The sequence below is a fragment of the Rhinoderma darwinii genome, chromosome 4 (assembly GCF_050947455.1).
Source record: "Rhinoderma darwinii isolate aRhiDar2 chromosome 4, aRhiDar2.hap1, whole genome shotgun sequence".
NCBI lineage: Eukaryota > Metazoa > Chordata > Amphibia > Anura > Rhinodermatidae > Rhinoderma > Rhinoderma darwinii.
This window is the reverse complement of record NC_134690.1, coordinates 343680530-343696978: the sequence shown is the minus strand read 5'-3', so window position 1 is coordinate 343696978 and position 16449 is coordinate 343680530. Positions and strand designations below refer to the sequence as shown.

Genomic DNA, 16449 nt, shown 5'->3' with positions numbered 1-16449 from the left:
CGTCCGTGCAACGCGCATGATTTTCACGCGCATCGCACGGACCTATATTAGTCTATGGGGCCGTGCAGACAGTTGCGTGATTTTTACGCAGAGTGAGTCCATTGAAAAACTCACGACATGTCCGTTCTTTGCGCATATTTCGCGCATCACCCACCCATTGAAGTCAATGGGTGCATAAAAATTACGCGCACCACATGGAAGCACTTCCGTGGGACGCGCGTGATTCACGCAATAGCTGTAAATCTATGAATGTGAACAGAAAAGCACCACGTGCTTTTCTGTTTACAAACATCCAAATGATGGCGGCTACGCGAAAATCACGCAGCCACGCATCAGACAGGGCTGACACACTGAGCTGTTAAGTGCCTTTTGCGCACGCAAAACGTCGTTTTTTTGCGTGCGCAAAACGCACACGCTCGTGTGAATCCGGCCTTAGGGTATGTTTAGGTCTTTTTTTTTTTTTTTTTTTTTTTTTTTTTTGCTGCAATTAAGGCAAAAAACGCCGCAAAAAGGCACTATTTAGAATGCGGCAAAAACCGCCATAAAGAAAATTGAATGTAAACATATCCTTAGTCTTGCAGAAACACACAATACTTTATCAATTTCTAATTTTATTAAAGTAATTGGGCAGTAACACATTTTTCTTTGTATTGGGGCCTGTTCACATCAGCATTGCCCCTCCGTTGAGGGTTTCCGTCAGGTTAACCCCTCAACTGAAAGGCAAAAGGAAACCTTAGCTTTTGTTCCCCTTATTGATCGCAATGATAAACATTGGTGGTGGTCACCTTTGTGACGGTTCCGTTGTTTTGACGGAACCAATAGAGCAGTCGACTGCGCTTTTGGTTCAGTCAAAACAACGGAACCCTGTCACAACGTTGACCAACAGATACCTCGTTTCCATCACCATTGAGATCAATGGTGAGGGGAACTAAGCTAAGGTTTCCATTTGCCTTTCCGTTGAGGGGGTTCACCTTTACTGAAACCTCCGCAGGAACCCCTCAACAGGAGGGCAACACTGATGTGAACAGGCCCTTAGTCTGTCTTTTGCGTTCAAGTAAGGACAACACTTTTTTTTTTATATAACGTAGTGCAAATGTGATAATCTCTTGTCCGTTCTCTTACTGGAGGAAATGTCTTTCTGCTTCTGCAGACGGTGTAGTACAAATCACTAATTTAATAGTTTTACTGGTTGGATCAAAAACAGAAAAAAATAAACTTCATGAAATATGTAGAGGATAAAAAGTAGTTGGTCTGAGGAATGTAGTTGTTCTGTCACTTCTGTTCCATAGGTTATTCTGGACATGGCACTTGTTCCTATGAATTATATATGAACTTGAATTAGATGTTTTAGCTTGTTCTTTCAACGCACATTGCAATTCCCATGCCACCACCAATACACAGAGCAGCAACTCCCTTCTTTCCACCAGTTCTTTCGAGAGCATAAAGCAAAGTGACCAAAATACGACAGCCGGACATTCCAAGAGGGTGGCCGAGAGCTATAGCGCCACCTTGGATGTTAACCTGTAAAAAACCCAAAAAAAAACTATGTAAATCTACAGAATTTGTCAAGGGGCATGGTGCCACTAATATTGTGGAGTATTGCATTTAGTAATTATCCTATGATGGCAATGCAACTGGATAGCTAATGTTAGTTTGCATTTACATGGTTATTTTTTTTAATCTGCTGGAATATTCTGCAGTTTCTGGCAAACAATCATACAGTGAGTTTTCCTACTTTTATCTAGCGTAGATATGAGGTGATCGCCACATGCTGCTTTTGTTTAGATATCCTTTTTTATTTTTACTAATCTGACACTAGTCTAAAGTCTACAACACTAAGGCTACATTCACACTAGCGTATCAGCGTATTCCTCCATTGGTTTGCGCGTCATTTTTACAGAATTCACCGTGCAATTAAAACATGTTAACTTTATTCTGTGGGTCAATACGATTATGGCGATACCAAATATATATATATTCTATATTTTACTACTTTTACAAGTAAAAACCTAAGTGTATAAAAAATAAATTTTATTTTGTTGCCAAATTCCGAGAGCCATAACTTTTTTTATTTTTCCGTCGATTTAAGTGGTATGAGGGCTTATATTTTGCGGGATAAGCTGTAGTTTTTAAGGATACAATTTTGGTGTACATGCAACGTTTTGATCACTTTATTTCATTTTTTTTGTGGGAGATGAGATGACCAAAAAAAGAGATTCTGGCGTTTTACAAATTTTTGTTTTTTTATGGCGTTCACTGTGCGGGTTAAATAATGATATTGTTATAGTTCAGACTTTTACAGATGCGGCGATACCAATTATGTATTTTTTTTTTTTTTACTATGCTCTAGGGGTATTTTTTTTTTTTTTTTTACTATGCTCTAGGGGGAATTTTTTTTTTTTAATCCCCCTAGGGTACTTCAACCAGCGATCGTTAGATCGCTTGCACGATATACTGCAATACTAATGTGTTGCAGTATATTGTGACTGACAGGCTTAATAGGAGCACAAAGATGGCGGACCTGGGGGCCTTCATTAGGCCCCCAGGCAGCCATGACAACCATTGCATGCATTGCAGGGGGCGCAGTGAGCTGTTAGAGGGGTTACCCCCCTCTGACAATTTTAAATGCTGCGGTCGCTATTGACCACTGCATCTAACGGGTTAAACGAGCGAGATCACGTTAGAGTGCGATGATGATTGTTACTCTGAAGTGTCAGCTGTAACATCCAGCCGAGACCGGCATCGTATGGAGCGGGTTCCCTCTGAGCCCGTTCCATACTTCCCTACCCGACTTTGGTGTATGGATGCGTCAGAAAGGGGTTAAAAATGAGTTTGTTTGACCTTTTCGTGTTGAAGCTGGACTAAAAATCAACTCCCAAACCTACTGCCAGTTTTCAGAAGACACTTTCATCAAGCAGTGGTACAGGAAAAAGGCTGCATTTTCAAGAAAGCCATGATTTTTATCCAGGACAATGCTCCATCGCATGCATCGAAGCACTCCACTGCATGGCTAGCCGGTGAAGGCCTTGAAGATGAAAGAATGACATGGCCCCCTTTCTCACCTGACATTAACCCTAATGAGAACTTGTGGGCTCTTCTTAACCCCTTCCAGCTGCAGCCACTTTTGACCTTCCTGACAGCCTCATTTTTCAAATCTGACGTGTCACTTTATGTAGAAATAACTTCGGAATGCCTTTACCTATCCAAGCGATTCTGAGATTGTTTTCTCGTGACATATTGGACTTTGTTACTGGCAAAGTTTGCTCAAAACAAAGGCTAGGCAGCGTAATCAGCGTGTTCATGCCTGGCCCTGTACTATCTAACACGCGCACGTCCCTGATCTTTGCTCGGCGCATGCGCAGTACGATCTTTCTGCTCAACGTTCTAAAAGGCAGTACTGTGCATGAGCAGTGTCCCTGCTCTTTATTCGGCGCATGCGCAGTACTGCTGATTAGAACGTCGAGCAGAAAGATCGTACTGCACAAGCGCCGATTAAAGAGCAGGGATGTGCGCATTACAGATGGTACGGGGCCAGGCGTGAATGCGCCGAAGTAGGAACATTTAGGTGCAATGGTAATGCCCTCATTGCACCTAAATGCTCATTAGCATAAACTTATTAAAATGCATTTCTCTACAAAGGCAGTAAGCACAAAATGAAAATAAATGTTAGAAAACAGGTTAGTCTCCTCTACAATACCCTGGTACTAGTTTAACTCGGACAGTCTGGTGACAGACTCCCTTTAATTGTGAAAGACACCACAATTTAGCAAAAAAAAGGCCGTTATACCACACAAAATGATGTCTACTTAAGGGTATGTTCACACGGCCAAATTTCAGACGTATACGAGGCGTATTATGCCTCGTTTTACGTCTGAAAATATGGCTACAATATGTCGGCAAACATCTGCCCATTCATTTGAATGGGTTTGCCGACGTACTGTGCAGACGACCTGTTATTTACGAGTCGTCGTTTGACAGCTGTCAAACGACGACCCGTAAATTTACTGCCTCGGGAAAGAAGTGCAGGGCACTTCTTTGCCACGTAATTTGAGCCGTTCTTCATTGAAATCAATGAAGCACGGCTCAAGGTTTACGAGCGTCTCAGATGCCTCGTAAATTACGAGGAGCTTTTACGTGTGAAACGAGGCAGCTGTTAACAGTCTGTCTTTTCACACGTAACTGCCTCTCAGCGTGTGAACATACCCTTAGAATGGCATCGTTTTTTGAACATAATTTTATTTTGCTAGGACGTTACAAGGCTTAGCCTTTTGACATTTTCTTGGAAATGTGACTATTTGCTGCTAAAATTCTATTTTTACAGGTGCCAGTTTAGTTGTGAAGTGGCCTTGAGGGCCTTATATATTAGAAACCCCCAATAAAGTATTGAAAACAGCATTTAAAAAGTTTCTTAACCCTTTAGACATTTCACAGACATTTTTTGCATAAATTCCTTTTTAATCATAATTTCCTTTTTTGCAACACAAAAGGTTTTACCAGAGAAATGCAACTCAATATTTATTGCGCTGATTCTGCAGTTTTAGGAAATATCCCACGTGTGGCCCTAGTGTGGTAATGGACTGAAGCACCGGCCTCAGAAACAATTTTGACCCCACAGGTTTTTTGCAGAAATTATTGGAAGTAGGCCATGAAAATGTTTTTTCAAATAAAATGTAGGTTTAGATTTTTTTTTTTTTCATTTCCACAAGGACTAAAGGAGAGAAAGAACCTCAACATTTGTAAAGCAATTTCTCCCGAGTAAAATAATACCCCACATGTTCATAAATGGCTGTTTAGTCATACGGCAGGGCTCAGAAGGGAAAGAGCACCATTTGGAGTTGAAATTTAGCTGTAATGGTTTGCGGAGGCCATGACGCATTTACAAAGCCCCTGAGTGGCCAAAACAGTGGGAACCCCCCCAAAAGTGACTCCATTTGGGAAACTATACCCCTCAAGTAATTTATCTAGGGGTATAGTGAGCATTTAAAAATAATGATTCAATTAAAAATCCATGGATGTGTGATAAACGTTGAAGCACTCCTCTATACACAGGCCAGGTATGTCAGGACAGGTTTCACAATGATAAGTCGTGTCTCGTCTTCTCCCCCTTTTGTAACACACTTTGCACCTTTTTTGGGTCCTTCCCTTTTTACCAGTGGAGGGTATTTTGCCAGGAAAGTGTTGCCCTCGTACAATACGTGGACCATGGCTTCTAGAAGTACTGGGGCCCTCCCCTTCTTTGTTCCCAAATACAAGCGCCTTGATAACCACCTCTTGAAACTGAAGGAATGTCCCTGTCCGGCCTATACATTGGCTTAATAGGTGTACAAAGATGGCAGACCTGGGGGTCTTCATTAGGCCCCCAGGCAGCCATAGCAACCATCGCCATCCCCGCGATTGCGTTGCGGGGGGCGCGATGAGCTGTTAGAAAGAGGGGGGCGACCCCCTCTAACGACTTAAATGCTGCGGTCTCTGTTGACCGCGGCATTTAACGAGTTAAACTAGCGGGATCGAGCGCGATGCCGCTAGTTACTCTGAGGTGTCGGCTGTAACAAACAGCCGACACCGGCATCGGATGAAGCAGGTTCCCTACGTGAGCCCGCTCCATACTTCCCCTACCCGACTTTGGCGTATGGATACGTCAGATGTCAGGAAGGGGTTAAATATTCTGGTTTGAGGTTTATTAACATTTTGGATTGACCGACAGCATTGTAGTTGTTCAATAATAAAATGAATCCTCAAAAGAACAGCCTAATAATTGTGCACACCGTGTATTCAAGTTTGCCAAGAATGACGGAAGCCACGTGACTGGATTTCAATCTTTTAACTAACCTTATCGGGGTTCAATCCCAGCTCTTTAACAACTGCTAAGGCTTGTGCTGCAAAAGCTTCATTTATTTCAAACACATCCACATCATCAAGACTCCATCCTGCTTTGCCAACCTGCAAAATACAACAAGCACAAATCTGTCAATTTCTACGTGGTAATAGCCATACATTCTATTAGTGTGAATGAAATCACAGGTTGTGGTTGCAGAAGCGGTTAACTTACTAATACGGTGTGGTATACTTTTTTTTTTTTTTTATATTACTGTGTCCGCCTTCTCTATAGTTTTAAAACAGGTATGCTGTTGTATACCAGCCCAGCGTATGCCAAAATTACACTTTTTTACTATAAGCTGGGTGCATAGGGGGCTATGGGCACGTCAAATTATAAGTCAGGGAATACTCCCGGCGTATATCTCCACCGTGCCTGAAAAACGATGTGTGAACTGAGCCTTAAGCTGATTGCACGAAGTCTTTATAAGCTTTTATTACAGGGGCGTCAGTGTGGGAATATGCTGATTTTTATGAACCACTTCAAATTTCCCAATTTATGGGTGATGGATCCGGTGCCCATGGTTTCCGTTTGTGTCTGTTGTGCACCGGACCCGTCGTTTTGCTGGAAGCAATAGCGTTGTCGACCAGGAATCCCTTCACAAGCAGAAATGTTTCCAGTAGTTAAAGTCATACCTTCAGTTTTCATTACTGTAAGGGTATGTGCACACACGCTAATTACGTCCGTAATTGACGGACGTATTTCGGCCGCAAGTACCGGACCAAACACACTGCAGGGAGCCGGGCTCCTAGCATCATAGTTATGTACGATGCTAGGAGTCCCTGCCTCGCTGCAGGACAACTGTCCCGTACTGTAATCATGTTTTCAGTTCGGGACAGTAGTTCCACGGAGAGGCAGGGACTCCTAGCACATAAGTACATAAGTATATGTACATAAGTACATAAGTATGATGCTAGGAGCCCGGCTCCCTGCACTGTGTTCGGTCCGGGACTTACGGCCGAAATACGTCCGTCAATTACGGACGTAATTAGTGTGTGTGCACATACCCTTATTCCTTTAAATAAGTAATTGCAGAAACGTACAGCTTTTTTAATAGCAGGAATTGGTCCGACTCCCATAACCGATGGATCCAAACCAGCTTGAGCAGTGCAGACTATTTGTGCCATGGGTAAGAGGTGTCTGCGTTGTGCTTCAGATTTCTTCATAAGAATTACAGCTGCGGCTCCATCATTAATACCTAAGAAGAGGGGTTTTATTATTAATCATTATATAAGAATATTACATTATTTATGCATCCCTGATCCTGTAGATGTAAATGACCTTTCTTTCAGGTTGACTAATTATTGTTATATTGTTTAAAATATCTAGGCCAGCATGTGTTACTCATCTATATGATGCTTATGATACCGTATTGGCGGTATGCGCAATAAAATAATCTAAAACTCAAAGCACTATTTGGTGTGACGGCCGCTGTCCATGTATAGTCTGAGCTGAGTAACTATATTCCTACCTGACATTCTTTCCTTTGTAGTAAAACTGTTACCACAATCTACTCGTAGTGGCAAAATAGGAAAATAAATCGTCTGAGGTGCCCATCCTCTGCTGTGCCGACGCTTTTAAGAGTTAGGGCTTGTCCACACGTAACGGAATTGGCGCAGAATTTTTTTTCAGCGATTCCGTTGAAAGTAGCAGAGTTTTCACTGCGGAAAAAAACGCACCATTTCCTGTGTCTTTTTACTGCAGAAAATGGTGCGTATTTTGCTGCATTATGCTCAATGCTGGGCGATGGTGACATCTCCTCTGAAAAACGCAGCAATTCAGTCCACTTTCCGCAGCAGGAATTGACTTGCTGCGGTCCGAAAAATACGCACCGCAGGTCAATTTGTGGTCTGAATTTTTACGCAGCGTGTGAGAGATTTGTTAAATCTCACCCACGTTGCTGAAACTCTATTCTGCTGCGTATTTTCCGCCTGCAAATCTAGACGGAAAATACGCAGCAATTCCATTATGTGTGAACAAGCCCTTAGGAGTTATTTTTTTGCCACATCAATGTTTTTAAAAAAAATGGTATAGAAACCAAAAAACAATAAATCCAATAGCAGCGCTTGACATCAGGGGCAGCCGAGATTTCCTCAGATCCCATTAGCAAGTGAAACTGTTAATAATAGAAGATATTGTTAGGGTAACTCATGTACAGAATAGTATTAAAAACACCATTGGGCGTTTTGAATCAATGCAGCAATATGGGGGTCTTATTTTTTTACAGAACAAGTTCTAGTTTCTAGACCAGGGGGTGCGCAGCCTTTTTTTTTTTTTTTCAAGGACCACACTTTCAGATTGCTTCACTCCCAAGGGCTGCAATATAACTTAAAGCGGTATTCCCATCTGAGACATATCGATGGTATATGTCATAAATGTCTAACGGTGTGGGTTCCACTTATCGGGAGAATGTGGGTCCCCTGCTCCCACTTTCAATACTCCAAAGAGGAATAGTCAAGGTGGTCAGGTATAAGCAAGATACTCCGATAAGTACAATGGAAAGAGCTGCATTAATATGCAGCCGCATCTCCACCTCCTCTATTCTTCTCTGAGGAGTGCCAGACAGTAAAGAGTCCACAAAAATGGCGGTGCCGGAGAATGCACAGAATGCCATCATGGGCTAGATTTTTTATCCCATACAGATTTCTTAATTGCTATATATATATGCCAGTATATTGTGCCGGTACATAGAAATACGTAGAGGCGTTTAGAAGAGACAGTCCAGGGGATCTGGCTGTGTCCATAGTGTCCCCACTCCGTCCTGTACAGTGCCGCAATCATCCCGCAGGTGATCATAAAAAAATTCAGGCTGTTCTGAAGGAGAAAATAATATGGGGCTCATACACAGTACTAGAAAGGTGGGCATAGATTGTAAATCTTACGTTGTTTCTTCTGTTCCAAGACATTCTTCACTGGAACACAATATCAGTATATGGGCCCAGAAATGTGTGGTCAGAACTGGTAAAAAAAACAAACCACTACTAACCTGAGGCATTAGCTGGAGTTACGGTACCAGTCCCGTCCTTCAGGAAATAGGGTTTTAATTTGGCCATTCCTTCTAAGCTGCTTCCATGTCGGGGAAACTCATCAGTTGTTATGGTCACAGGGCCTGTTGAACAGGAGATAAAAAATAGTGTTTGTTTTGTTACAATGTCAAATTTTATTCTAAACATGGATACTTCAAAAATGCGGATAGGGTCATGCAGGATATACTGGACAGTCTTTTATGCCATGAATTGTGTATTATATTACAAAAATCCTTAGATCTGAGCGATTCCACTCGTCTTTTATACCTTTTCTTGAGGGAATCTCAACAGGTACAATCTCTTTGTCAAAATACCCGGCTTTTTGTGCAGTTTCAGTCCTGTTCTGCGATTGGACTGCCAGCTTGTCCTGCTCCTCTCTGGAGATTTTCCACTGCTTGGCCACATTTTCAGCTTGATGAGGCGTAAAAAAATAAAAATTAATAATAAGCACAGAAATAAGAGGAGTCCCTAGAGGAGTTGGAAACAGTTTGCAGTACAATAGTCTTACCAGTTATTCCCATATGATATTTGTAAAACGCGTCATTAAGGCCATCACAAAGGATACTGTCTTGCAACGGAACATCCCCGGCTTTCACACCCGCTCGCATGTAGACTAAATGAGGAGCCTGAAAATAAAGTTATATAGATGACAGAACACAGTGAGATGCCAGACAAGTATAAAGGAAATGGGTTTGTGTGTACGGAGGCATCTATTGAATGGATACTGTTTCCATCTCAAATTGGCAAACCTTGATGTCAATATTCCTCCATCACCTACACCAGGGGTTCACAGACTTTTGTGCCACGTAACCTATAAATTTGTGTATGAGGCCTAAAGCGGACCATACACGAGCGCTGCGTGCCGGTTTATGGGGGAGAGACAGCGGTTGGCCATATGAGCATTTGGTTGACATCTGAAGTGTACGGCCTGCCACAATCATTCCCCCCAGACCTGTCCCCAGACCTGTGAGAACAACACTACATGATTGTCTTTCTTGCAGAAATTACATTTTTCCTGTTTTGTTTTTTTTTTACACTAGTTTTAATTCACGCATTAGATACTTGCTACAAAAAAACCATCACTAATAGAATCCATTATGCAGTAAAATAGCATTTATGGAAACAAGGCTGTGACCTGTAATGAGGAATCATGCCCACTTCAGTTCTTTTCTTCAGGGTGCGATGCGTTATTTTAACTGATCACACCCTGACACATTTATTTTAATGGGGCCATGAACACTTCCGTGTGGCCATTCTGTCAAAAATAGGACAGGTCCTTCTCCTGTCCGTTTTTGACGGAACAGTCTCGGCCTTTTCATTGATTTGGTCCATGAAAAAACAGACTGCACATGGAAGCCGCCCGTGTGTGGTCCGTGTTTCACGGATCCGTCATTAACGGCTGTACGACGGCCAACGGAAGTGTACATGAGGCCTAGCCTGCTTACACTTCAACATGGTCAAAAACACCTGATAAATTGTAATATCGATAGTATTTTACATGTTACAATTACATAGGTCATGCACCACATTCGTACCTGACTCATATTCTCCATACCACCAGCCACCACTATGTCAGATTCCCCAGTTAATATAGATTGAGCTCCAAGGCTCACTGCCTTTAAGCCTGACCCACAGATCATCTGGCAACTCCAGGCTGGCACAGAATAGGGAATCCCAGCCCCCACACTAGCTTGACGAGTAGGGTTCTGTCCAGTACCTACAATAAATAATAAAACAAAAACAAGATAAGCCTACAGCTAAAAATTAAACATTTTTCACCCAAATTTTATTGCATACCAAACACGTTGGTGTCACGTGTCATTACATTGTTTACTGAACTGCAATGACATGGTCACCAATCAACAGACACATGTAAGGCCTGACTCACATGACAAAGTCCCAGTGCCTCGTATTATGGAGTCATAAGCACCCCGTATACCCTAGAAGCCATGCTTTTATGGTAAAAACCTCCATAAGGCATGCAATGGAACATGCAGTGAGCCGCAAAAAAGAAAACCTCAATATACCTTCTGAAATCAGAGGCTCATGGAGGTACAGAATGGACCCATACATTTATATAGGTGTTGTGATACGAAACTGTACAGCACAGATCCGTAATACGGCCATGTGCATAAGCCCTAAGGCCTCATTTACACGAGCGTAATATACGCGCGTGCTTTTCACGCGTGTCGTACGCACCTATATTACTCTATGGGGCAGTGCAGACGATGCGTGAATTTTGCGCAGCGCGAGTGCGTTGCGTAAAACTCACGACATGTTCTATAATCGTGCGTTTTTCGCGCATCACGCACCCATTGAAGTCAATGGGTGCGTGAAAACCACGAAGGTCGCACGGAAGCACTTCCGTGCGAACTGCGTGATTCGCGCAAGAGCTGTCAAACTGAATGTAAACAGAAAAGCACCACGTGCTTTTCTGTTTACAAACATCCAAAAGGAGTGTCTTAGAGATGACCGAACCCGGCAAAAAATGTTTCGGTACGCGACGTCAGGAGACAGTCACTGTCCAGGGTGCTGAAATAGTTAAACTGGTTCAGCACCCTGCACAGTGACTTCCGATCCCAATATACGTGAACGTGTAAAAAAAAAAAAAAGTTCTGACTTACCGATAAAACTCCCGGCTTCTTCCTCCAGTCTAACCTCCCGAGATGACAATTCAGTCCAAGTGACAGCTGCAGCCAATCACAAGCCAAGCACAGGCTGCAGCGGTCACATGGACTGCCGCGTCATCCAGGGAGGTGGGGCCAGATGTCGAGAGGCGCGTCACCAAGGACGCGTCACCAAGGCAACGGCCGGGAAGTTCTCGGTAAGTACGAACCTCTTTTTTTTTAAACAGGTTACTCGATATGGTGATCGGAATGCACTGTCGAGGGTGCTGAAAGAGTTACTGCCGATCAGTTAACTCTTTCAGCACCCTGGAGGGTGACTGACGTCGACTAGCCTCATCTCTATGATGGCGGCTGCGCATCATACACTGATGACACACGGAGCTGTCAAGTGCCTTTTGCGCACGCAAAACGCTGCTTTTTTTTGCGTGCGCAAAACGCACACGCTCGTGTAAATGAGGCCTAATACTCACAGACTACTTCAGCCTGCAAAATGTCTTGGAGGCAATGACCAATTATGTATGAAAATCGGATCGCGTGTTGAATTGGGGGGGGGGGGGAATCTTTATTACGTTATTAGTAAAAGATAAATACATTATTTAACTACTTGGTGATCATTTTGCATACGACATCGGCATCAACAGGATATACATTTAATATGCAGCCACATACCCCCAGGTAAAACATGGCCGAATATCACTTCTGAGATTTCATCTGATTTAATGCTGGATCTCTTCAGAGCCTCTCTGATCACAACTGTGCCCAGGGCATGAACGGGTAACGTGGACAGGGCTCCATTGAATGCACCTAGTAATAAAAATAAAAATAATAAAAATCTAGTCATTATCAACATAGAATTATACTTTCAAAACATACTGTGAATTCAGTCAGACATAGGCGTTTTTTACTACTTTGTCCAAAGTCCCTGTTCACACTGAGTTTTTCTACACGTTTTTTGCCTCGCAAACCACAGCAAAAAACGGCCGATATTGCCTCCCATTGTTTTCAATGGGAGGTGGAAGCGTTTTTCCCCGCAAGCATAAAAAAAAGTTTGCGGGAAAAAGAAGCGACATGCTCTATCTTTCCGCCTCAACAACCCCATTATGGGAGATGGAAAAAATGCTGCGAACGGCCGACGCGTTTTTGATGCGGTTTATGTCAAAAACAGCTCGCAGTTTTTCCCTTAGTCTGTGGAGGAAACAGGTAAAAAAAAAACGCAGCAAAAACAACGTAAAGAAAACGCAGCAAAAAACACCTGTGGTGCAAAATCACTTAAAAAAAAACCGGAGCTGATTTTTCCAGGCAGAATTTTCTGCCTCCAAAAAACTCGGTGTGAACATACCCTAAAACCCAATTGTTCTACTTTAATAATCAGTTTTAAACCCCATCATAAGAGTTTTCCTACTAACAACATATTTTCCCTCAATAAAATCACTAGAATACAAAACAATTAAACTGTCCACATGTAATTCAGATGCCACAACACAATGAAATGAATAATCTGCGGGGAAAAAATTCCATACACGTTAATTTACCTTCGGCTATAACATTATGATCATCAGTGACCTTTTTAATAAACACATTAATGGTTTATTAAGGACGTTCACACATTGTGGTACGGTTGAGAACCATTTCAAAACCGTGTTAAAAAATAAAAATGTTAAAAATTTTTTTTTAAAAAAAATCGCATGTGAAAACTGCATGCGTTTTACCACGAATTGCTGCGGCTTTCCGATGTGGTAGTTGGCCACGCGGTTTTTACAAGTGATACATGTTAAAGATTAAGTAGAAGGAAAGAATTCCAAGGTAAAATTTTAAAGGAAAACTTTTTAGTTTTTTTTTTTGTCTGATGAAGAAGCCGATGCAGCTTTGAAACGCGTCGCTTTTATGCACAATAAACCATTTTAAATCAACCCGCAAAAAGCAATTTTTACCTTGGAATTCTTTACTTGAAACCCTTTCTACTACAAACAATCTGGACTATCGCTGCCCGGATCAGAACCCAGGCTGCAGCACTCTTTAGACAAACATCTTTTTGGATGTTGTGCTCCCAGCGGTACCGCGCAAGCCCAGTCTTTGCTCCATTCAAACACTTGGCCGCCATCTTGCAGCTGGGAGGAATAGGGGGCTGGGTCGATCGGCGGGAATCCCAGCGGTCAGACCCACTGATCTAGAATTTTTCACCTATCCTGAAAAATGCTGGAGGCTGGAATACCCCTTTAAATCAACAGGTGCTCTTGGTAGCTGTTCAAGTTGAGCATTTTTTTAGTACATGTCTGTTGGATGACTGACTTTTTTTCATTGATTTTTTCCAATAATTTTGTCTTCATCTTCAGACCATTTTTAATGGAATTGTTGTTGGTTTTTTTTAATGTTTCTAAGGCAAAATAAAAAAGTCTGTTTTATAATAAAATTTGTAATAGTATAAAGAAGTACTAAAGTACATTTGTAATGTGGGTTCCCATTCTGTCATTTTCATATAGAGATCAGAGGCGGTCACTGTGCTTGGCGGTGTTGCATTTTTTACTTTCTTTAATTTTATTTACTTTTCACATTCCTTGGACATATCAGCCCCAGTTAGAAGGGTAAATAGAGCCACCCTGCCAACATTACAGCTAAGGCTTCGTTCACATCTGCGTCAGGGCTCCGTTCCGACGGAACGGAGCCCTGACAGACACAAACGGAAACCGTAGGTTTCCGTTTCCATCCATTGATTTCAATGGTGACGGATCCGGTGCCAATGGTTTCTGTTTGTCTCCGTTGTGCAAGGGTTTCGTCGTTTTGACGGAATCAATAGCGTAGTCGAATACGGTATTCATTCCGTCAAAATGACGGAACCCTTGCACAACTGAGACAAATGGAAACCGTTGGCACCGGATCCGTCACCATTGAAATCAATGCGTGGAAATTAAAGAGGTTATCCAGAATTTTAAAAAAAAAATGCTATAAAAATCATCCGTATTTCCGTGAAAGAATGAGCGTGTTCCGGGCTTGAAAACCCCATCTGCATGTATTGTACTGTAAGTTGCCGGGGACTTTTTGTACAGGTTTAGCACCAAAAATTTGCAGCAATACAATCATGTCTGAACATGGCCATATTGATAATGAAGCTTCACTTGAAATTTACAGCTAGTTTGAACGTCTTTTTTCACGAAAAATATATTGTTCCTTATTGTATTGCCAATAAAAAAAATAATAAGTCCCAAGTAGAGAATCGGTGAAGCGTCACGCATTGCTATGGCTGGAACTTTATATGTAGCACATTGGCGCCATTTGTCTCGCAGTGGAGTGGGTGACAGGGTCTTTAACATGGCGTCTGCCGTTGTCTTCAAAGTGCTGGAAATCTTTGATAAATGATTTGTGCTCTCCGCAACTCTGAAATCATACCGACTTTTCCAGAAACATTCATACGTGTTGGAAAAAAGTGGCGCAGGAGCTTTATAAATATATTTTTCAATGTGTTTACACCAGAAAACAGACGTAAATACAATGATAAATCTGCCACAATGTTGCACATTGTCTATGGCTTTATTCACACAGTGCAGTTTTTGAAGCCACCACCAGGAATGGATCATAAAATGAAGTATTTAGGAAATATTCTACTTCACTTTTTATGGCTTCAAAAACTGCACTGTGTGAATATATCCCAACAGCCATGAAGCTGCAGTCTAGGCTCCTATAGCACCTCAGGGTATTATTCTAGGACATCACTTGTCACACTTGCATTACAGCACCTTGGATTTAATGTTAACCTCTGTTACCAAGTGAACTTTCTCCATAGCAACAACGGAAGCCGTGAGTGGACAACTTGCTCCACCTTGAGATAAAACGCGTTACTTATTAAGGAATACGTGATATACATTTGTGCAATTTCTCCATGAGGGCTCTACGGGGAGCGCATTGTCACCGCTGAACATTACACTACAAGGCTGTGCAAGGGCAGTGACCCACAAAAATCATTCAGCTCCTCCTCCTTACACCACATCTCCAGGACTCCACTGACCTGACATGACATGATTCTACACTCACAGCCAATCAGAACAAGGATAGAGAACTTGTCAGAGCACGGACCAATCAGAAAGCCACTACCAGATATGGTTCTACGATAACCAGCCAATCAGCAGCAGAGGTAAGAAAAGCTGACTGACTCGAGTTGTGGCCCCTCCCTTCACTCCACGTCTGGTTAATGGATATTCACAGAGCTTCTCTACGTCATGTGCAAGTGCCAGGATGGAACACGCCCACTTACTATCTCATACATATAATACAAACTGTACTATATAGTAGACTAGTTGGGAAATAGAAGCTTTTGTCTGTAGCGTTTACAGTACTAAAAGAAAAGGTTAATTTGCATCAAGGTGTGCGTGCGTGCGTGCGTTCGCTATCAGTGTTATTCTAGTTTCCATGACAACACAGACAGAAAGTAAAATGCAGAAGGGAATTGTAAACTATTTTACACAAAGCGATCACTAATAACATATGGAGATAGAATCGCACTACTTCTGGTATAATAATCATTCCAGTGATTTGATTGGCCCACAACAATAAATGACATGTATATCCCAGTTACTGGGGCTGTCGTATAAATGCTCGTTATCGTTAACCTGTGCACTCTGGAAAGGAAAGCGTTAAAAAAAGATTGTATTTAGTATTTCACTATGGAAAGCCACTGTCTGTAGGAATTTCAGTCTTTTTCCAGAGTGCAATGAGTGTAGATTGTGATCACACAACACGTACAGACCATTGGATGTGGTCATTACCTATTGCGGTGCGGGCCGCGGACACGATCACCACTGGATCCAGCGCTGAGCTCATCTTCCCGGCTGAAGCTGTCCGCTCTGCACACTCTGGGATACTGACTGACTGGATTACTATTCTCTGTGTCTTCCTGGGTGACAGGGATGAGCTGACAAAAGGAAACTGC

The 16449-nt window shown here is 42.3% G+C and overlaps 1 protein-coding gene across 2 annotated transcripts; it reads right to left on the bottom strand.

Moving 5' to 3' along the window:
* Window positions 1–591: 591 nt before the first annotated feature.
* Window positions 592–16413, bottom strand: ACAT2 (acetyl-CoA acetyltransferase 2). 2 transcript variants are annotated; one of them, XM_075862888.1, is made up of 9 exons: window positions 16286–16413; window positions 12198–12332; window positions 10437–10618; window positions 9410–9527; window positions 9169–9312; window positions 8862–8984; window positions 6919–7073; window positions 5830–5940; window positions 592–1521 (listed from the first exon to the last, which is right to left on the bottom strand). In XM_075862888.1, the coding sequence occupies exons 1-9, from the start codon at window positions 16338–16340 to the stop codon at window positions 1348–1350; spliced, it is 1197 nt and encodes a 398-aa protein (XP_075719003.1). In that variant the 5' UTR covers window positions 16341–16413; the 3' UTR covers window positions 592–1347. The 2 variants fall into 2 exon arrangements, with proteins under 2 accessions (XP_075719003.1, XP_075719004.1); XM_075862889.1 differs by lacking the exon at window positions 16286–16413 and adding an exon at window positions 15534–15587.
* Between the last annotated feature and the right edge of the window lie 36 nt (window positions 16414–16449).